General features: G+C 33.3%; 1 protein-coding gene across 1 annotated transcript; it reads left to right on the forward strand.

Annotated features, from left to right (window-relative positions):
- Positions 1 to 17,589: 17,589 nt before the first annotated feature.
- Positions 17,590 to 18,972, forward strand: LOC111887571 (uncharacterized). The gene has a single exon (XM_023883742.1). The coding sequence runs from the start codon at positions 17,590 to 17,592 to the stop codon at positions 18,970 to 18,972; it is 1,383 nt and encodes a 460-aa protein (XP_023739510.1).
- Positions 18,973 to 25,262: the final 6,290 nt, after the last annotated feature.

The raw sequence follows: 25,262 nt of genomic DNA on the forward strand, positions 1-25,262 counted from the left end.
CTTAACTGTTTAAGACCTCAAGAGCTTAGGAGTCTGAAACTGGGAGTTACGCGGGGCGTAATCCCAATACGCGCGACGTAAGGGGTTGTGTACCCCATTTCTGTGAGGACGCCGGGTACGCCCAGCGTACATGTTTGGTACGGGCAGCGTAACCCGTAGAGTTGATTTTTGTTGATTTTTAGGGTTTGGTCAACTTTAGGGTATTTGAGCCATGAGAGGGGTAAAATGGTCTTTTACCCTTCTACGAGTGCTAAGAGAGGGTATAGTCTAGCCTTGAGAGTTGTGTTGATTAGAGTGCTTATTCCATGTGATTAGGCGGAGGCTAGACCAGATTTTACTGAGTTTGAGATTACCGAGTTACCCGAGGTGAGTCTTCTCACTATACTTTACCTAGAGTGGTAATTCGAGTTATGTGACAGAGTATTTTGTATGCTATTTATATGATGTGATACACTGCATTATTTCTATGTGATTTATGCTATGTATGTTTCAGGGTTACAGAGTCAGGACCGGAAGGTCCACAGAGTTAGGACCAGAGGGTCCACAGAGTTATGGGACTGGAGGGTCCCACTGAGACACACTGACCAGAGGGTCAAATAGAGTTATAGCCTCGAGTGGCTATTATGTGTTGTATGTGGTATTCTGGGGAACTCACTAAGCTTCGTGCTTACCGCGTTATGTGTTATGTGTTTCAGGTTTTCTTCTCAGGATCGCGGGACGGTGTCGGCTTAATTGTGCACACACCGGAGAAAGAGTTAGGAGGATCCTGGATTACCGTTTAATTAAACATGGAGTTATGTTTTGTGATTTTAATAAATGATGTTCTTGTGAAATATGTATTGAGAATTATACGTTTTCAAAAGAAAAATTGTTTTGAAATTTACGGTGTTACATTCTTTCTATAAATTAATGAGGTATGTACAAAAGATTATTATTATTGAGCAAATTCTCTTAAACTAAAAATGCACTCTACCTGTTTGATGAAAGTCCTGAATGAATAACGAGTCTGATGTATCACTCCCTCCTTCCTACGACTTAAGTCCTCTTTAAGAATATGTATATACTTACAAAATATGAGTCACAATTGGTGAAATATGATATAATGTTTGCTTCTCATATTAGCTTCACTACAGTTTTGTTTAAATATGATTTTTTTTCAAACATAAAAGGTAGGAGATTAATTTTAGCATAATTTTGTTTAAATCTTGATGGAATTGTATATTATTATGATTATAATAATAGTATGTTTTATATTTTATTTTAAGTATCATGATGTATATTTATGCATGTTTGAAAGATTTTGAAAGATTGGTGCTTGCATCGTAGGGAAATATCTGACCATGTTGATGCTTGGAGCTTGGAACATGTTTTATCATTGGTTTGCCTCTAAATGATTAAATCATATTCTTGTTGATATAAATGTTATTCTTTTTCCATAATATTTAGACAAGTACACTAAATGGTGCATATATGAAAGATTAGTGTAATGATTATAGGGAAATCTCAAACTATGTTGATGCTTGAAGCTTGAAACATGTTTCTTCATTGTTTTTATTATTTTGATTATCTGAGTGAAAGGTTTAGGTTAGTTACTATCCTCCTTGTCAGTAGCATGTGAAGTAAAAGATGAATTTGGACCAGTTTAGCATGAAGCAGAAATGGTACTTGGTCCCATTTCATCATATTTTTTATTACATTACATAGTACATGGTACGTTATTCTGATGAGAATAATTGAAAAACATTACTCATACGTCCTTACATATTCAGAAAATTAAGTTTAGAATACAATTTTGTAAATATTTATACAATAATAAATATTAATGGAATACTTGTTTGTAGGTCAAACTAATGATGGTGCTGAAGAATCACACTCAAGTAATGAAATTGTTTAAACTAATAATTATTTAGTTTGGATTCTAGATATTCTACATGTACAGATATATAATGTTATAGTCCACTTTGATTTTTGTTTGTTGAACTACTCAATTAGTTCCATATTTCGTTTAGAATATGATACATGATATAGTGCACATATTTAATGATATAGTCTATTATTATATGTTCTATATTGATGATACTGATATCTTATTGAAGTGTATAATTCTAATTTTAATAATTTATAAGTGTAATATTCTAATACATATTTATAAATGATGATGTAATCGAATGTGTTTTCTTACTATGACTAATATTCTAGATCTGATTATTGTTATATGTTATATTCTACATTGATATTTGTTGTTGATATAATCAAGTAGTGTTGCATATAAACTCCTGAAAAGTAACAACATATAAAATTATTATAATAGAATGTTCTACACATAATACACATTATTAATTTTCATGTAATAAATTAACTTATTTATTTAAAAACCTATAACATAATTCTATTAAAATATTCTACATATATATTTATAAAAACAAATAACATATAACATTATTCTATTTGAATATTCTACATATACATATTATTTTTATTTAATAAATGAAATTATTTAACAAGAAACCTATAAAAATTTTCAATTAGATTATTAACATCATACATCATGCATTAGATTCAAATGAGATGACCTTAATATTGTGAGGTCGTGAGACCATGCGGCCACTTTTCTCTAGTGAAATATTCTAATATTTTAGTGTTCATAAAAATATAATACATGTAATATTCTAATATTCTAAAACATATAACATTATTCCAAAATAATTACTATACATGGACATACAACCTATAAAATTATTCTATCAGAATATTCAACATATAAATAGTAAATAAGTCTTATTAACAATACATATATCTACAAATTCTTTTTTTTTTTTGTAAAAAGATAATTACATATAAATCTATAAAAACCAACAAAATTTAACACTGTTATAATATAATGTTCTAAATGTAAAATTTTTTGAGACCGTAAGACCATGAGACCACTTTTCTCTACTGAAATATTCTAATATTTCAGTGCTCATAAAGATATAATATATGTAATATTCTAATATTCTAAAACATAAAACACTATTCAAATAGAATTATTATACATGAACATACAACCTATAAAATTATTCTATTATAATATTCCTCATATACATAGTAAGTAAGTTTTATTAACATCACATATATCTATAAATTCTAAAATATTATTGTAAAAAGGTCATTACATATAAATCTATAAAAAAAACTACATTTAACATTATTTTAATAGAAAATTATAGATGTACAGAAAACATATAACATTACTCTATTAGGATATTGTACATGAACTATAACAAAAAATGAACATTTGATCATAAAAGCATGATATTTCAGATTGGTCAAATCATAACTATTTTTTAACTATGACTATTATTCTGTGAAACATTAATTGGTCATTGAAACAACCATACCTATTGTTCAAAACTAAAAAAGATAACCATTATTCAAATGAACAAAACACTACCATGTCATTCATAATCAAAGACTTTCAAATATTCCAAAAAAATTATTCATGTCCTTCCAGTATGTTTCTTGCATCGATCCATTCCCTCATCATTTTTAATGACCATCTTTATCAACCTTTCCCTATTCCTTTGCTTCGCCGGTTACTTTCTTATGGAATTGGAATCTGATTGGCCAAAGCATAACTATTTTGTATGCTTCTTATTCTACAGAAAACCATCTTTACCCAAGTCAATATTTCACATTTCCACTTACCGTTCCAGAATAAATTTCCATCTGTCGCATTAAGAACACATCAGAATAAATTTCATTAGCTTTCAATGTGTATCAAACACTAATCCTAGATAAAGTAAATAATTTCAAGAATATTTAATCGAAACTACAATAAAGAAGTTCATTTCTAGCCCAAGCTATAGTAAATCTGTATTAAACACTAACCATAGCTACAATATAAATTTCAGAAAAATAATTCCTAAATTAGAATAAATTGTTTAACAACTTCCTAAAGCCTATTACAATAGATGATTTAGAATCTGCATTATGTAGAATCTAAATCTGAATCAAATATTGTCGAACTAAAACATAAAGAGATGAATTCAATTATGTCAGGATAGAATAACAAATTCTTAAAATGTATTTTAGTTTTGACTTATCAAAGTAAGCAGTAACATCTGGTTAATCAATAAAATAACATCTTAAATCAAATTTATGAAGTAACACCTAACTTTACAAATCAGAATACCTAGAATATTAAGTTACCAAAGACTATTTTACTAATATTTTTACTCGATCATCTAACTTATCAAACAAAGTAACATCTGATTCAAATTAAGAAGTACCATATTACTTATCAAGCTAGAATACTTAGAATATCAAATTATCAAACAATATTTCACTAAATATTTACTAGATAATCCAATTACTCAAACAAAATAACATCTAAAATCAATTTAGGAAGCAAGTTATGTTTGCATCTACAACATTCTATCATTTTCATTCACAATTTTTTTGCAGAAAATATGAAACCATTACAGAGTGCATTATGTCGAACACCTAGCGGGAGATCACTCATTTTACCAAACACCTAACTGACACTAGAAGTATGAAACTAATAAGATAAACCAAACAAACTAAAAAAATTATAATTCAAATTCCAAGAATATCTCTACAGACTTTGTAAATAACTTCATTTATGCATAAATAACATAGCTTGGATCGTAGATTTATTAACATTGAAATTGTTAACAGCCAAAGATGAGTCAATGAAATCTTTTATTACCTGATGAGAAGAATCCTTCCTCAACTAAGAATCATGAGAAGAAGTAGCAGTTAAAGTTTTTTGTATGAAAACGTAGCTCTGAAGCCTTTGATTGAGAATCAACTACTTCTGACGAATCATCACACAAACCAGAGCTAGAATTAGAATCAATTTTAGCAGAACGAGCCACGATTGATGCTCGATTAGAAAAAAAAACCCTTCAAATTGGTGTACTGGAGCTTGAAATCTTTTTTATTATTGTAATTTCTAGGGTTTTTGATACCTTCCGATCGAACAAGAAGCTAGGGTTTTATCGACTGATTTTTCAAGATTATTCCATCTAATTACACCTTTTGATAAGTAGATAAATGAATTTTTTTTTTCTAGAAGATGCTGGGAATAAGATTGAGAGGAAATTTGGATTGAGAAAATTTGGGCGAGAACAATGAACAAACTTTTGAACGTGAATTGATCAGATATCATCCATTAGAGTACACAATTCCTATTTTACCCCTCCGTGTCATTGAATTAATTCTAAGCTTTGATAAATTTTCAAAATATCCACCGCCTCTTATCAGATTTTATGTTTTGATCTCAGCCTTGGATTGTTTTTGATCAAGGGACATAAATAGGTCCCCATATCTCACAAAATATTATGGTCTCATATGAACTTAATATATATATATATATATATATATATATATATATATATATATATATATATATATATATATATATATATAATACAAAATTGTCGTCTTAAACCACGCCTTACAAATAACGTAGCTTGCTACAGTTCGTAAAAACTTGAGGTTTGATATTGTCGTAAAGTCTAATGTTATTTAGAAGTTTGTTAAATACTCTTTTGTGTGTGACCTTATATATATTCACATATAATTAGCAGTTTAATGTATTCATTGCTTTTTTATATTGTAGATTGAACGGAAATAAAACTGGAATTTCGACTAAAATGGTAAATTTCAATAAACCTTAAGGATATATGGTATTATTTATTTATTTATTTGAAAAACTAATTGAAACTATAAATTTCAATAAACCTTATGTAGCTTAGTCTTATAGAAATGTTTAATTAAACATATTAACTATCAACTTAAAATTGTATATTTCAAATTATTCGCACCCAAATTATCGCAAAAGATCTGGTGCTTATGCACTTCGTTATCTTAATAAAAGTCTTCCATGAACAATACGAATTTTATTTCTTGATATGGTGATTTGAGATTTGCTATTGAGTAGAACACCATTTATATGTTTTTGGTGAACTTTTTTCCAAAATACTCGATATAGGAGCATCAAAAGAAGAAATATATTTGTATGGCAAATTCTTGTCTGACTCTATAGTGATAGGTTATAACTCTATATGATATAATCACATGATAGGTCTTGAGATGGATTTGGTATAGACTAACCCGATAATACAATTTATCAATTTTATTAAAACGAAGAAAATGTTATGAGATAACTCTTTCAAATCAAAACGTTTTGATATATACTAAAAAAAAACGGTTAAAGATCCAAACTCTAATGAATTTAAAAACACCTATAAGTGTTGTGAATGAGGGGTGGCAATGGAAAAAAAATAATGTCTAAATTAAACTTTAATACCATATATTGTGTTAATGAAATCTACAACTATATGTAAAATCGGTGTTGGATTTAAGCTACTTAAACCAATATTTATATCATATTAAGTTTTTTAAAGATGCCCATAGGAGTATAGTGGTTGAAGTAGGAAATTTTATAAAAAAATATATGCAATTTAAATTATTTAAATCATGATACATCTAAAATATTGTTACAAATATGCGATTTACCTCCCTAAAATAAGCCTTAAAACGGATTTGCATGGTTCGCTAACAAAATGTGTCTTCCGATACGAAATCAACAACTTGACTGACCACATCCTTTCGATAATGGTCTAATTCATTCTTCGAATAATAGTTCGTTTCCTTAATTAATTCTTTCAATAAAACAAATATCTTTTCACAATTATAATAAAATTAACTATTACATTCCTTTTTCGATTATACCATATACCAAGCACTGTTTTAATATTGTTAAATCAAGCTTATCTATTAAGATTTTCTTTAATTTTTATAAGTAATCAACATATTAATACAAGTATAATTGTATAAAGACTAGTATTATTGATATAATATAATAATTTAGTAAGACAACATATATCAAGTTAGCAACCATCTCGTCGCTGTAAATTGTTGTAATTGTGCTGTTCAAAAAAATTGTTGTTATTGTACTTTATGCATATCTATTTGTACATTTTAACTTCCAACTCCGACCCTCTAATCTCTATTATTGCGCTATGACAGCAAACAAACACACGATAACAGACACCCCAAGCCCACGCAACCTTCTCCCATGTCTTTAAATATTTTCATTAAACCCCCCACATGAACAAATCATTAACCTTTTTACCCCCTCATACTTTTTTCCTTTTCCTTTAAATAAGCTCATTCTTTTTTTTTCTTTTTCTAAATTCAAGGCAAAAAGCACCAATCAACTTAAGCTAATCAGTGGTCCTCCGTAAAGGGGATTTTACTTTTTACTAATTGACTAGTATGGTGGGTTCTTATTTAAGAAAACCTTTGTGTATAAGTATTAAATATATTGTAAACATTTTATGAGTCATATTTGTTGATTAAAAGATCGAAAACTCGTGTTAGGGATGCAAAATGATTAAGTTATTCGCTAATATTATTTTAAAATCGTATTGAAACTTGTATGGTATATACATTTGATTTAACAAAACAATAACAAACTCGACTCCATTACTCCAATAAGAATGAGGTAAATGGAAGGTAAAAAGTGGGAATCTGTTTCCAAACAAGACTTATGACTTATATAAAAACAGAAAGAAAAAAGAAAGATCAAAACCCCTATGATCTCTTACATATTAAACCTGAGACCATCATGAAAAATAGATAATTAATGAATAGATAAATGAACAAAACGACTAAAAGAAAATTATATATAAACAATAAAACTATAACTAAAGATGAATGTGCCCATAATATGTGAAAAGACAAATAATATAAGTAAAAATACTAGCAATAAAGCATAGGGCTTGCACTAGCCATAAAACGTGTAACCAAAGTAGTAGATACAATGCAACAATAAAGAATGAACACTCGCTAAAGCTTATATTACTACAAGCATAAACTTAGAAGAGATGTTAGTATGGAAGGAAAAAAATGCATATAAAAGTCATACTCAAAGGACTATTGATATACTATTCTATTACCATAATTCTATATCTTCATACTTACATATTTGAGGTTATGTGCTAACCCTCGGAAAAAGTTAGCTCATTCAAGTCTAAAACCGCATCTACTTCTCAATTTTTTTGTGTGTCATCTTTTCCTCACATCATCCACAATAATCGTCTTCACCCTCCAAACTCTAACATTGAATGATCTCATGTTCGGATTCTACCATAGGTTCATTATAACATCCTTATTTATGAGAACCTCCAATATCCTCTCATGTTTCTTCTTAGTTGACCAACATTCATATTCATATTATCATAGTTGGCCTTACAACCATCCTATATAATTTTCCTTTTAGTTTCAACGTGACATTTTTGTCATACAAAACTCTCATGATTACTTTCTATTTAAACCATCTCGTCTTTATACGTTGGGTGATGTTCTCATTAACACCCCCATCCTTATGAATAATAAGCCCAAGTATTTGAAATTCTTATTTATAGTAAGACTTGTCACTGATAGATAATATTCATCCTTTTTGTGTCTGCCTCACCATCATTCGTTTCAATTACCCTTCTCTATGAAAACATTCTTTTTTTAGTTAATAATTATCAAATCGAAAAGGTAACAAGTAACAACTCATAACAAAATTTCGTTTGGATACCTAACCGAGAAGAAGAAAGTTAACTATATACTACATTGAAAAATTGTTTTTCTTAGAGCATCTTCAATGGTTACACTATAAATAAGTGTCATATCACAATTCCATTAACTTTGTCATCTACAAAAAAATACTACTCCAATGGTTAAGCTTATTTAATAGCTCTTTTTTTAATTTTTTTTTTTAACTAATTTACCCTTATCTTTCTAAAATGTTTTATAAAATCTTTTTATTTAATTACTCTATTTTTTAACAAAAATAATGATTGGATACGAATATATAAATATCGGTTCATTATTTATGTAAATAAAACACGAAAAATTATTATGTTATAGTTACAAAAATAAAATAAAAACATTTGAAAATATTATATTATCGTCATAAAAGTTATATTTTATAAATAAGATGTTATTAATATATAAATAAGAATAATTAAATAATAAAGAAATAAAAAATATTTAAAACTAAGGTATAATGAAAAGGCTAAATTGAAATATTGTTAAAATAAAAGGTGTTATATGTACAAGTTGTGAAAGTATATTGACTATTCAATATATATTAAATGGTCAAAATAAAAAATAAAAAAAACTGTGTTCTCCAATAATAATAAATGCTTATTTACAAAAAAAATACATAGCAATGAGGCATAAAAAAACCTCCTATTGCTCTTATAATTTTTTTTAAAAGTTACAACTTATAATCATGGCAAGAAAACCAATAAATTAACTTTGCTTTTGATACCCCATCCACTCATTAAACATTTAAACGAATATAAATTCTCATATAAAAAGTATCAACATCGAAAACGTATTGGTCACCCATTGAACCAAATACAAATTTCCCTTTCACAAATACAAGCATTTCAAGCAAAAAAAGTTTGCAACTTTCGAGCCCTCTTTCGAGCCCTCTTACTTTTCATTTTTGCTTTAATACCCCTTCCTATTTTTTTTTACCCCAATATCCATTATCCAATGAGGAAATTCCAGACTAAAGAACCCACGTATTAATTTAATGAAAAAGTTAATTAACTATTTAATATCGACTACTTTCTTTTTCTTAAACGCTTTCTAATTATTTTTATTTTATAAAAAGGTCATAAACTTCCATTTTACATTTAAGTTATAATTAAGTATTATTTAGATGACGGAGGTTATACAATCGAATCGACTTACCTAAATAGCATGTAACATTAAATTATTTATTTAAAATGAAAATATATGGCCAGTTGTTATATCAATTATTATTATTTTAAAATAAACATAATATTTATTTCATTAAGGGTTAAATGGAAGTTACAGTTTTAATTATAAAGAAATATTCGACAAAAATAGTTTTTATTTTTTCTTAAATGTTAAATTAGATAAAAAACTAAAAACTCAATATATACTTAAAATAACTTTTAAATGAAGAGATTTTGTTTAAAATAAAATTTGTAAGTTCTTGTTGGCGAACAAAGTTTTTTTTTTTTTATTATTTTTGTTTTTTACTTTTATTTTTTAACTACTAAAAACTTTTAAATGGTGTGTGTAATAATTATACAGTTTAATTCATATGGACCTTTGCTGACTGAATTCAAGTTCTTATATTATATTTTTTCATGGTCACATCAATAGTAGGAATAGTAGGAATAGAATATCAGGTTTGTCGATCAATGGTCGATGGACATCGGATGTCTCTGAAATAAAAAAACGAATCATTCATATTCTTTCAAAGCAAGTTCATGGAAGAATGCTCATCTCGACCAAAACTAATTAACCCTCATTTCAAATCGATTTCTATTAGGGGTGTGCAAAAAAACCGTAAAACCGAAAAACCGAGCCGAACCGGCCAATCCGAAACCGAAAAAACCGAAACCGAAAAAACCGAAACCGAAACAAACCGTAACCGAAAAAAACCGAAACCGAAAAAACCGGATATCAACGGGTCGGTTTTTGGTTTTTATATTTAGGTATCCGCGGATACCCGAACCGAACCGTTTGATTATATATATATATATATATATATATATATATATATATATATATATATATATATATATATATATATATATATATATATATATATGAACCGTTAAAAAAAAGTATTATTTCATTAGTATTGTTTCGATTGATCTACGAGTGTAATAACCTAAACAAAAATCCATATCGACAAATCCAATTTTGTATTCTAAATTCATTTGATTTTTTTGTTTTTATTATTGTATTTATTATACAAATTATAATATATGATATTTGAACTTCATTATGTTTTTTTTAACTCTTTGACTTACTAATTTTAAGAAAGAGATAAGTAAAATGGAGTTTTTAGTTTCAATTGAATTTAATTTTTTATATTTTACCGGGTACCCGTGAACCGAACCGTGGTTACCCGCTTTTATACGGTTCGGTTCGGTTCGGTTTTTTTGTCAATACGGTTCGGTTTCGGTTAGTGCGTATGAGGTACCCGTCCCGTGGTCACGGTTCACAATTTCATTACTATCCGAACCGAACCGCCCCGTGAACACCCCTAATTTCTATGATGGATGCAATCAGAATTGAGGCACCAATTTCATTAGAAGAGGTTAAAAATGCAGCTTGGGCATGTGGCAGTGATAAGGCCCCGGGACCTGACGGATTCACATTCAAGTTCATTAAGAAATATTGGGGCACTATGTCGGAAAATGTGATGAGACTCATTCGACATTTTGAGGATTATGGTACCGTATCCAAGGGTTGTAACTCTTCATTCATAACTCTAGCACCGAAAATCAATGATCCGCTAACCCTATCTGATTATCGTCCCATTAGACTCATCGGATGTCTTTATAAGATTATCACTAAGATCTTAGCTCTTAGATTGAAGAAGGTTATTGGAGGGATCATTGGAGATGTTTAATCAGCTTACGTGGAGGGACGCAACATTTTAGATGGACCACTAATCGTCAGTGAGACTTGTGCTTGGGCAAAACGAATTAAGAAGCGATTATTATTGTTCAAAGTTGACTTCGATAAAGCATTTGATTCTCTTAACTGGGGATATCTCGATTTGGTGTTATCACAAATGGGATTTGACAATAAATGGAGGTCCTGGATTCAGGGTTGTCTATCATCATCTCGTGCTTCAGTTATAGTCAATGGGTCACCTACCAAAGAATTCGAAATTAGCAAAGGTGTACGTCAAGGTGATCCCCTTTCTCCATTTCTATTCATAATCGCAATGGAAGGTTTAAATGTTGCCATCAAAACAGCGGTTGCAAAAGGAATATTCAAAGGGATCAATATCCCTAGTAATGGACCAATGATTTCTCATCTATTTTACGTTGATGACACGTTATTCATTGGAGAATGGTCTCGGTCCAATCTTAAAAACTTGACTCGCATTCTAAGATGCTTTCATGCATCCTCAGGGCTCAAAGTCAACTTCTTCAAATCCAAAGTCTTTGGTATTGGGGCTACGAGTGCTGAAACCTCCAACTGGGCAAATATCCTTGGATGTGAAGCTGGTTCTTTACCATTCACTTATCTTGGGGTCCCGATCGGGGCTAATATGAACTTGGTCAAAAATTGGAAACCAATTATAGACAAGTTTCATTCAAATCTCTCTTCATGGAAATCAAAAACATTATCATTTGGTGGGAGATTAACATTAATCAAATCTGTTCTTGGCAATCTTCCTGCATACTAAATGTCCATATTCAAAGCACCAATTTCCGTGATTGACACCCTAGAAAAGATTCGTCGAAAGTTTCTTTGGGGTGGAGTGGAGGGGAAAAACAAGATTCATTGGGTATCATGGGATAAAGTAACTGCACCAAAAGAATGTGGTGGATTAGGTGTTGGCTCAATACGTGCATTAAACGTGGGTCTCATTGTAAAATGGTGGTGGCGCTTGCAAACTGAATCGACTGCACTATGGAGTCAAGTAATAACAGGTATCCACTCTCTTTCTAACAAGCCTTATGATTATCTTTCAAAGAAAACTATTACTGGGGTTTGGAAAAACATTGCAGGGACTATAAAAGATATTCATGGAGCTAAACTTACTCTCAACGACATATTCAAGTTGGAGGTCAAATCAGGAGAAAGCACAATGTTATGGCAAGACAATTGGCTGAATAATGAGAAATTAAAATCAAAATATCCTTCACTTTATGCTTTAGAATTGTGTAAAACATGCTCTGTTGCCTATCGAATCTTAAATACTGGTAATTCCTGGGAATGGAAATCTTGCCCTTTAAACGCAGGATTATCCATAGAATTTAACAGGTTAAATCGGGATATTGCTTCTTGCCAAATACAAACCGGACAAGACAAATGGATGTGCTTGTTAACGCCAGATGGAAGATATACTGTGGAAGCTCTTAGGCGGAGAATAGACCTAAATTCACATCAATCCATCATTCTCCCGCAGATCAGTTGGTGTAAGATTATCCCCATTAAGGTACTTTGTTTCACTTGGAGAGCTGGACAAGGTCGTATCCCATCTGCTACAGCACTACAACATCGTGGCATGAATATCGATTCAACACATTGTAGCTCATGTATCGGAGGAGTTGAATGCGTTGATCACATTCTCATCGGTTGTCTATACGCAAGTTATATAAGAGAAAAAATATTCGAATGGTGCGGAATAAAAAAACAAATTTCAGAAATGTTGGTGACCTACTTTAATTTGCAGCCTCATGGGGTCGATGCCCCAAGAAACGTATTAAACTACTATGTATATGCTACAGATTGATATGGAGTCTTTGGAAAACCAGGAATGACAGATTATTTCGTGGAGTTGCTACCACAACATCCAGGGGGATTGATAACATCAAATCGTTAACATATTTGTAACAGCCCGGATTCCCAGGTATTAGTTCTTCTTATAAATTTTGGTGAATTGTGAGGAGACTCGGCGAGTTAGAGCTCAAACTCGCCAAGTATGATCGCGGTTTGGGCGCGGGTTGGCGTCCGGACTCGACGAGTCCAAAAGGTGGACTCGGCGAGTCCATGCTGTTTAATGAAACCCTAATTTCTAGGGTATGAGACCTATTTAAAGGGGCTTATGGCCGTCATTTGCGGCCACCAACCCCAGAGAGAACCCTAAAAGAGTCCTTGAGCGTTTTGTGAGAGAGAAGAGGAAGATCCTTGATTATTTGTGGGTGATTTTGCATATAGAAGAGGATCAAGGCAAGAGGAGACCAAAGGAGGTGCTAATCCAGTGATTCCTGAGTCCAGAGACTTCATTTGAGGTAACCATTCGTTCCTTTCTCAGCCCTTGGTGTAAATCTTAGAGTTAGGGCTTCTTTGTGGAATGATTCATGGAGTAATTGGCCTCTTCTTGTGTTGATGCTTTGGATATGGACCCAAAGAGGTCCAGAGACTCTTTTCCCTCAAGCTTTATGAGTGTTAATGGAGGCCATGAGCTTAGAATAGCATTCTAGAGACCATATCATCAAATAAGGCCTTTGGACCTTTGCATGAGCACCAAGATTGTAACTTTACGTGATGAATGTGCTTGGAAGGACTGGATCTATGAGTTACTGGAACGGATCTGACCTCAGGAGTGAATTTGAGTTCATGCATGGCTTAGACTCACCGAGTCCGAAGAACAGACTCGACGAGTAGCATGAAGATTGTCCTCAACCACTCAGCGAGTGGTCTTGCCGAGTTAAGGGGTTGACTCAGTGAGTCAGGGAGAGTCAGAGAAGGTTGTCGAGTGGACTGAGTCAAGCTGGAACTCGCCGAGTTGTTCTTGAGACTCGGCGAGTTGAGTCGTGGTGGCCCCGCGATTCATGCCAGGTGGAACTCGTCGAGTCAGGGAAGTACTCGACGTGCCAAGGGAGGATCTTAAGGAGTGAGTGAACACGTTTAGACTCGCCGAGTCGCCCTAGTGCACTCGCCGAGTCCTGTCAAAGTTGACCGTTGACCAGAGTTGACCAGTGTTGACTTGATAGGGGTAGTCAACCTTAGTTGTGAAAGTCTTAATTAGAGATATATTGTGTTATAGGAGGATTATAGCTCGGAGGATCGAGCGCGAGTGATTTTCGGGATTTGCGAGTTATCGAGATACACGAGGTGAGTCTTCTCACTATACTTTACCTTGAGTAGGTAATCAGAGTTACGTGACAGAGTATTTGTATGCTATATGTATGTTATGTGTTGTACTGCATTATTTCTATGTGATTTATGCTGTGCATGTTTATAGAGTTGGAACCGGAAGGTTTCCAGAGTTAGAACTAGAGGGTTCACAGAGTAGGGTCTACGGACCCACAGAGTTATAGCCTCGAGTGGCTAATATGTGTTATGTGTGGTATTTTGGGGAACTCACTAAGCTTTGTGCTTACAGTGTTGGTGTTATTTGTTTCAGGTACTAGTGATGACCGTGGGAAGGCGCCGGCTTGATCAGTACACACACATGAGATTTTTATGATATGTGATCTTGGGATTCTTTGTATGACATTGATTGGAGTTTCAAACACTGATGTTTTTATGAAAATTAAATGAATATGTTTTTATATTATGCGAAAAAATTATTTTAAAATTCACGGTGTTACAATATTTATGGCTCAAGTGTAGGGGTAATGATATTACTGGTGATTGGATAGATTGGAATTCATCCCCTCTTTGCCATATGTAATAACTTTAAAAACTATTTCTTTTGTTTTCTTGTTTTGCCCTTGCCTAGTTTCTTGCTAGGTTTCAGGTTCTATTAATATATTTTGCCGTTTTTATAAAAAAAAAAACTAGAATTGTAATTTTTTACGTATTTCTTAGTTCTTTAACTCATGTTTATTTAAAACGACATAAAAGAAGTACAAAATTTTAGATCTCTTGATATCCAAATTCTTGATTCTTAGCAGATTGCATGAATTTCATTATTGATTCGACAATGTTGCAATTATTAAAAATGTAGTGTTTGAATTATTTTTGTCCAATATTACATAATTGCATTATTGACCCGATAATATCAAATCTCCATCGTTGGAGAATGTCACCCATTTGATTTTTAGTAGATTCTTTGACATAACCTTTTATAGCACATGCTGTTGTATGTGTTGCTAAACATATTTTCATATAAGATTAGTTATTCGTTCTAATTCAAGTTAACAAATTTGTATTTTTTTTGTTAGATAGATCACTTAATCTATAATACATTGTTATACATCATGTTGCGAGTGACTTGAATAGCATATAAAAGACAAAATTGCAAAAATGGTCCATGTGGTTGGCAAAATTATATAGTTTTGGTTCAAAACAAAATGTTGGTGCACCACTGGTCCAATTTTAGATACATTGTGTAGTTTTGGTCCTTATGGTTGTATTATCTTGTGTTTTTGGTCCACATTCCACCTAAAATGACTAATATGTCCCTTACATAATTATATATTAATTTCTTTTATTTGTTTTCTTATTCTTATAATAAAATAAAAAACAAAAACAAAATAAACCCACCTCTCTCTCTCTCATGATCTTTATACCCATCTCATAAAACACCGACCCCTCATCTCTTCCATTGTAGTGTCGGAAAAAGAGCAGGAAGAAGCTATGCCCACCTCAACAATCCTTCTAGCCACCTTGCTCCACCATAAATGACCAACACCTCCCATCGGTCGCTACTTCCCCTTCCCCGTTGTGAATCGCTAGAGCAAGAGAGAAAACCCAAAGTTGACTGCCACCCATCGCCGATGCAAACCACCACCACCCACCACAACTGATTCCGTCGAAATCCCTTCCCCGACCTCCCTTTCATCTCCAACTCGTCTCTCTCCCTCGTTTCTCACTTCTTCGGTGAAGAAAGCCACCACAATCGATTGTGGCAGCTCCTCTGCCTCCCCCTGTCGTGACCCACCACCATCAAACACCCCAACGTCGCTGTTTCCTTCTATATGTTCCTCGTCAAGCTACCTAACAGAAGAGAGAGGAAGTGACAGAGCCACCCGCTGTCATCACAGCTCCGCTATCACCACCCGATGCCACCACCCCCATTAAAGCAAACGCCACTGAACCACCCGCGACGTCGTGCTTCTCGTCTGAACACTTTTCTGGCCTCCTTCCCTTCGAAAGCCCTAGCCACACCGAGCCCCCTTCCTTCGCATTCTTCTTCCAAGACAGAAGAGCACAAGAGCTGGACTACTAGACCATCGATCGACCTTGTGGCTGTTCCCATTCGTATTTCTTTTTCTCCATCGGACGAGCATCTTCATAATTTTGTGTATTTTGTGTGTGTGTGTGTTTAAGAAGATGAAGTTAAAGAACCCAGATGAAGATTTAGTGTATGAGAGAGAGAGGATGGTGGTGAGTTTTTTTTTTGAATAAAAATTAATAATAAAAAATGAAAAAACAAATTATAAGGGCATAATAGTCTTTTTAAGTAGATAAGGACAAAAAACAATAGAAATATTCAATTTTGGACTAATGGTGCACAAACATTTCGTTTTGGACAAAAAACACATAAAATTGACAACCATAGGGACCATTTTTGCAATTTTGTCCATATAATATTAAGTCCAACACGGTTAAAATATAAGAGGTTATTTGATAGTTGTTTATTGAATTATATCCTTTATGTAAGATTGAATGAGACAAACTTCCTATGTGATCTAATAAAAATCATATCAGATACTATATAACAAAATCAAATATTTCTAATTACGATATGAAACTGAATCTTATATCTCTTAAAAAAAAATCAAATGGTACCTGACTTTAATTTTAGTATTTAACATATAAATTGACCCTAAATAAAATAGACTGTTCACAGTTGGTTAAATCAGTTTTTTTCCTAAAGAGAAGAGACAAAGAGGGAAGCAATAAAAACTGGCACATAAGTAGACAAATGCAAACACACACACATACACACAGAAGTAGGCTGTAATCTAATCCTTGAAGAACAGAAGATATCAAAGTGTACTTCAAATTGAAATCTAAAGACAGAGAGAGAAACATAACAGAGACAGCAAAAATCAACTTCGGGAGCAGCTGCGGCGGCGGCGATAGTGGTGGTCCAGTGGTGGTGGAGCTCAAGGAATGGGTATTTTCTTGGTTTTTTTCCCTGAAGAACAACACTTCAATTCTTCAACACCTTCATCAACAACATCATCACTATCACCATTTAAATCTCCTAAAATTAACGCCTTTCTCAAACGCACGAATTCCAGTCATATCTTCACCAGAGCTCAATCCACCATCTCCGTTTGTGCTCTGTTAATCTTCCTCACTTTCCTTCTCTTCACTCTCTCATCTTTTGAGCCCAACAACGATTTCATCTCCTCTCATAATCTTCATCAATATCGCCGGTATCTCTCTCAGAATCACCCCAAGTTTCACACGAAACGAATATGGAACCCACCGGCGTTACAAGGGCTAGGTACTCTGTATACACGAGGCACGATGGCCATGAATGAGCTCGTAATCTGTCACGTTTCTGACTCCGTAACGAAGAAAGAACTAAAATTGTTCTTACGAAGCTACCACAGGTCTGGTTTAGCTTCAAAATCGGACCTTTTGTTTGTATTCAATTCCATTTCGACGATAGATTCTTTCGATGATGTAATTCGGGACGAGAATGATTTGTTCCTGAAACTGGTTCACCGGTACAAATCAGAATTGGGAAATGGGAGTAAAGCTGTCGACTTTCCGGCGAGTTTCGACGTGACCCGGTTTGTGAAATCCGGCAACGAGGCAGATAAAGGAGAATCCATCTGGGGTCGGAAAATTAAGAGTAATAATTCGAGTTTCAGCAATGGTGATAATGGAACCGAGTTGACTCGGATGTGTTATGGATCGGTTGTGGGTTTTGGCATTGGCGAGCTTGACCCTGAAAACTCGTTATCCGGGTTTTTAGACCACGTTCCGATGAATCTGAGAAGATGGGCTTCTTACCCGATGATTTTGGGTCGGGTTCGCCGGAAATTCAAGCACATAATGCTCGTCGACGTTAAGGAGCTTTTACTACTCGGAGACCCACTCGCCCGGGTCAAAAACCATACTCCCGAGTCGATTTTCCTCTCATCAACGCCAACACCAAAACACAGCCGGAAAAACAACAAACCCCACCGGAAAACCATAAATCCGGCGTTGATAATAGGCGGAGAACGCGGTGTCCGACGGTTATCCGCCGCAATACTGACGGAGATCGTCCGATCAACAACGCGTCAGCGCCACAACAAGAAGAATTCAATCACGGAATCGACGCTTTTGAGTCAACTCGCCGCAAACGAGTTCTTGCAGAAAAGCATACATTTTGTGTCATCACCCGAGTCAATATCGGAGCCGAGTTCACTCAGTGGAGTGGCATTAGCAAATATGACAGTGGTGCGGCGTGGAAATAGCAATTTAGATATTGGAGCAGTTATTACGAAGCATATCTGTTCATTTTCAATAGATTCCTCGGTGTACAAGGATTGTTGACCAGTTTGACCATGGAGGGTACATGTTTTTTTAGCGTAAGGTACTTACTTGTTCATTTTATTTGTTTACTTTTACGAATTTGCCACGATGTTGTACGATGCTGCTGCAGTTACTTGTACATTCTACAATTAAACTTAAATATTTAAGGAATTTGTCAGAGAAAATCCTTTTACATTTGTGTGTGATTCTATAAATAATAATCTCTTAAACAATAAAACAACTATTATTAAATTACTTAATTATTGAACTACACGAGGATTATACACTTTATCAATCAAAAGAGAAATTAAATATTATTTTAGTTAAAATACTTGGTTTTTGGCGTTTAAACATGTTAGAAGACTTCGATATACAAATGTACAAAATCCTTAATTTGATATGCTATTTTGTGTTTGTCTTTTCTGCATTCAGTAATAATCTTCCACGTTTGGGTTTGATGTCAGCTAAGACGGCGTCGTTTGACAGCCTAGGTGGTGTCAGGGGTAGATGTCGCTTTTAATGCTGACAGTCCAATGAAATCTATGTGTTGAAATGCGGGCTCACCTGTATTTAAAGTTCTTTTAATACATATTAAAAAACAAAAGAAATAATAATACAACGTAAAAATGAATTTGGCGATATAGATGGATTTGAAAGTAATATAATAGTCAATTTTTTTTTACATGTTACAAAAATGAAATAATAATAATAATACATAAACACATTGTCGGTTCTGAAAACTTAAATATCTTCAAAAGGGTTGAGACGAACTACAAAAAAATGACCTGACCCTTATTGTTAATATAAGCTTTTATTTTTAAATAAAATTATATAATAAAAAATTAGATCTTATACAGCTGCCCACTTTGTCCCTTTTAAAGCTCCCCATACATAAAAGAAATAATAATAATACTACATAAAATAACCATTTTTTACATGTTATAAAAATGACCACTGAAATCCTAAGTCTGATAAGTATACATCTGTTTAAGTAGTCAAATTTGAAGGAGATGCGAAGAGTGATATCCACCGCATTCCAAAATATCATCTTAGACTCTCGAGTTGAAGCAATATGAAATCGAATACGTAAGAGATTTAGGTGTACCAAATATTTTTTTTCAAGCTTATATATTTTTGTTATATTTTATCTTGTTTGAAAATTTTATAGTCCAAAACACAAACCTTTTCTGAAAATCCGACGACATGTTTGATATTGATAGGTTTTTGTTTCAAAAAAGGAAACCTAGTGCGTGTTTTTTAGTAGTTAGGCTTTAAAAGCAAATATTATATGGGTTAGTAAATAGTATTATAGTTAAAATGCTTGTTCGAAATGATAATGTAAGGCTGAAATCCAATGAACAAAGGTGTTCGAAATGATAACATTGTCTATAGACAAAACTTCAAAAATGGTCCCTGTGGTTTTCGAAAATATCAAGTTTAGTCCCTAAGCTCAAAAAACCTCACAGATGGTCCCTGTGGTTTCAAAACTTTTAATGTTTAGTCCTCCCGTCAGCTTTCTACCGTTAAGTAAGGGGCATTTTCGTCATTTCAATATCCATGGACCATTTATGAAGGTTTTCTATTATTTTAAATAAAAAGAAAACTAAAAAAATAATTATTTTAATATATTTCTCTCTCTCTCTCTCTCTCTCTCTCTCTCTCTCGTTTATGCCAGATAACGAAAAGCATCAACTTCATCTGGTAACCAAAATCAAAACTTGGAAACCAAAAACCCAAGATCTAGAGGTGCTTAGATGGCTTATACCTTGATTGGTATTCCCATGGAAAACCACTGCCACTCCATCACCCAGCTATATGTAATTTCTAGCCATGGACCGTCGTATGACCTTCCTCCACATTTAAAGCAATTTGCTCAAATCTAATTAGAAAAAAGCGAACCCAGGATCAATATTTCATATGGGTTTAAAATCCCTCCACTCCATACTTGCATCTGGATCTAAATTTGTTATCAGAGATTGCTTTTGTGTCTAAATCGTCGTACACGGAGGTTCTGAAGGGGAAGAGAAGGGGGAGGATGGTGTTCGGTGGTGGGTTCGATGATGATGATGCTCATGGAGGTTCAACAAGAAAAAAAAAAACAAGAGGGGTTTTTACCTTGTGATTTCGCAGGAAAATCTTTACCTGAAGCTCGATGGAGGAAGAAGGATATAGAGAGGGATTTGCTTGGGATTCGAAAACAGAAGGAAACAGGAGGGAAGTCGGAGGTTCTCGGCTACCTTTCTTCTTTGTTGAACAAAACTTATTAGGACCTGTTGCGATGGTGGGTTTCTTCAACTGGGAACGGTGGTGATCAGGGGGTGGTTGGGTTGGCTTATCATTGAAATAGAAGAAAGAAGAAGGTGAAGTCGAGGGAGGCAGCAACTCGGTTGTTGCTGTGTTTTTCGGTGATTAAGTCCTTCTACTTCGTTTGAAGCTGAAGACTTGATCCATTAGGGACTGAACCAGCTAGAGTGAATCGAGAACTAAGCAGTTAATATCGGCGATTTCCATGTGATTTCCAGGTGGGATATCGGTTATCGGTACTTTTCAAAATAGCGGTGTCAAATATCGGTCCAAAATATCGGACCGCAAATATCGGTGATATTTACCGATATTTCCAGGCGATTTCCAGGTGGGATATCGGTTAAATAATTCTACTTGCTTTTTTTTAGTGTTAAGTCATGGCCTTAAGTCTTATGGACTTAACTTAATTGAACCCGCTATTATGTTAAGTACTTAATTGTTAGTTTTAGGTCATAGACTCATGTTTTAAGTATTAACGGATCTTATTGTTATGTTAATTGTTACATACTTAAGTGTTAACTTGCTAGTTTCTATAGGTTTGATCATGTTGATGTGTTAAGTACATAATTCTTAAATGATGATGATGATATTAGAGTTAATATGGATGATCTAGATAAAATAATTGGATGCCTTTGTTGATGTGGACTTGGAGGAAGATTCCATGGCTTACGTAAGATTATGTTTGAAACATTAACAGCTTTGAATTTTGTATTTTTATATTACTTTTATATATGTTTTATGTTTATATATTAATTATACATGATATAAAAATATTGATATCCCACCGCGATAACCTATATCCCAAATATCGGCCGTTGACCAATATTTGATTTCGGATCGCTATAACTGCCTAGATCGAGAAGTGTTGAAGGACACCAAATTGGTTAAATTTGCAAGTGAATCGACTGCAAATTGAGGGTTTTTTCTTCCAGCTCGTGTTCGCCTAAACCGTGAAATGTTGATTCCAGTAACATTGTCGTTCTGACATGAGATTCCGACCCAATTGAATCACGGAATTGATTTTATCGGCCATTGTTGTGATCTTAACCCTAGTGATGATCTTAGAGAGAGAGAGAGAGAGAGAGAGAGAGAGAGAGAAAGAGTTAATATTAAACAATTATTATTATTATTTTTTTAAAAATAAGACAAAACTTCATAAATGGTCCCTGTGGTAGTGAAAAGACTGAAATGCCCTTCACTTAACGGTCAAAAGCTAACGACGTTAGCGAAAATGACAATTTGTTTAAAGTTTTGAAACCACAGGGACCATCTGTGAGGTTTTTTGAACTTAGGGACTAAACTTGATATTTTTGAAAACTACAGTGACCATTTTTGAAGTTTTGTCTTGTCTATAATATGAAAAATACATTTGAAATGCATTCCCTAGTTTTTGTTTTACTAACTTGCTATATTATTTTTCCAGCTAGCATGTGTATGGTGTTCTATTGTCCATGAAATGCAAAGTGAAACTTGATGGGATAATACTTGCCAAACTAAGATCTACCCCGATGCATGAGGTGCTTTTCAGGCATTCATGTTTTACTAACTTGGTATATTGTTTTTCCTGCATGCCCATGTGTATGGTGTTCTATTATCCATGAAATGCAAATTGAAACTTGATGAGATAATACTTGCTAAACCATGATCTACCGTAATGCATGAGATGCTTTTCATGCAGTCGTGCTTTAGGTGGTTTGATGTCCCTGACGTGTTTATGTACATCGGCATGTACAAAATCGCTTACTAACTTGGAGTAACTATACATTAGGGTCGGTAACACAATCTCCACTTTTGAATGAGTGAATTTTGTCTAATAACGGGCATGTGGTTTGGGGAATAGTTTTGTGTCTCTTGTCATCGACAAAGTACCAAAAGAATGCATTTTTGTTTGTGAATAATTGATAAGTGTTTTAAGTTTATATGTTTTGATTATACAACAAAAAATTGTTTAAGTTATTTATCGTCTTAATGTATGTGTTGATCGATAAAATATTATAATATGAATATTACTTCTTATCGAGTGTAAGCCTAATGATGTTTGATGCACGGTAGCACCAACCTTTTTCATAATACATGATTAGGAATGGGGTCTAACTCCTGATGGACAAATTAACATGTGGCGGGATGTTGATATGATAAGTTTGTGTTTAGATTTCTTAACCTTATGTCATATGTAACACCTGTTTTCTAGGATGGATCAATTTAGGGTTTCAAGGAGTCAAAAAGGTTGATTTTTGGAGAAAATCGAGTGTCATGATGTGAACATTGGGTGGTCATGACGTAACAAGCAAAATACGAGAAACGCGTTTCATACCATTCTCACAAGATGAGACATAATGGCTCACGGCGTGAGAATTATTGCAGCCCAAACCCATTATCTTTTAGGTATTCCTTCATATTAAATCCCCTCTAATTTCGACATTGGGGGTTAGACCCACTTCACAAATTTGAATTCTAAGCTAAAAGATGAGAATATTTTTACCTTTTCAAGCCTTGATTCCTTCTCTCCTTTGTTTGATTGTTTCATTCTTCACTTGGATCGAACCCTAAATGGAAAGGAAAAGAAAATCGCCATTTAAAGCTCTCTAGCATGCTCAATTCATAACTGGAGGAGAAATAAGGAGAGTGTTCATCTTATTTCCCCTTTTTTCACATTTAGTCCCTCTAATTTTGTAATTTTGTTAAAATGGTCTATTATTCCAACATGTGTGACTTTTCTTTGAGAATAGACATCCTAAGTTGCTCTCCATCCATCACATACCTTTTGTAGTCATTTCCATTAGTTGATTCAGCCCTTGGTCAAACATACTTTGCCAAATTGGCACCTTTGTCCCTTAACTCTGGAATGTTAAAAGTTCTTAAATTAATTAAGTAATTAAATCATCCTTTATTTAATTACTTAATTAATTTAAGAACTTTATCTTAAATTTTAGGATGTTACAATTATCTATTCCTTAAAAGGATTTCGTCCTCGGACTCAAATCGCGATCCATCTCATTAGATTTTCCTCTCATCACTTTGTAATTTCTTCGATGTCCATGTTAGCTTCGTCATCTCTTCACAATTATAAACCGTTGTAATAATTATTAGTTACATCATTAGGGGTTATTAACCCTCTTGGACACTTTTACCTTTTTTTCTCTTTTTGAACTTTTCACAACATCATGCAATAAGGTTATCCAACAGTAAGTCAACATTTATCTATTTCCTTACTTAGGTCCTAATTTTCCTAAGTATGCCCCTTCGTTCTCAAGCACGTCACCGATATTCCAATCGTTACTGGTTTTATTAGTAAATCAGTTCTCAGACCTAGCTTCCGAAATATCTTTTCAACCTGTCCTTTTTGACTTTCTCTAGTATCAAAGTCTTAAGCTTGACATATTACTTTCAACTTGGCTTGAATGCCTGCCAAAACACGATTTTCATGGTCTATATATTAACATCTCATATCAAATACATGCCAAAACACACTATGGTACACATATTGTCTCATTTCTATTTCTATCTCATTATTCACAATACTTATTAATCTTAGTTCATTGCACTCTATTATGCCATTAAGCATAAAATGTGATATTTACATTAAAGTGCATCACACATCTCAATTTAAGTTTACTTTTAAACCTCCAGAATCTTTTACATATCTCTTTTCATTCACTTTACCGATGTGTCAAACCCAAAATCACCTTTCATGAGTTAATGTATTTCTTAGGCCTACAAACCTAAGGATAATATGACAAAAAGTTCTAAACCTCATGAGTTAATGCACTTATTAGTCATGCAATCCCAAGCATGTCGTGACAAGAAGATACAAAGGATATTGTGTTGTTTTAACTCACTTTGAAAAATCTTGTTGGGTCAAAACTGTCTCGTCACTAGTAACTTGATTCTTCCCAGCTATCTACCCCTTAAAATAAATGAAGGCATTTCTTTTAAGGTTAATTCATAAGATGATCATCATAATGTAGCAAGATGTTCCATTTATTTCCTTACGAAAAGCTCATCAT

Source organism: Lactuca sativa, chromosome 5 (assembly GCF_002870075.4).
Source record: "Lactuca sativa cultivar Salinas chromosome 5, Lsat_Salinas_v11, whole genome shotgun sequence".
Taxonomy (NCBI): domain Eukaryota; kingdom Viridiplantae; phylum Streptophyta; class Magnoliopsida; order Asterales; family Asteraceae; genus Lactuca; species Lactuca sativa.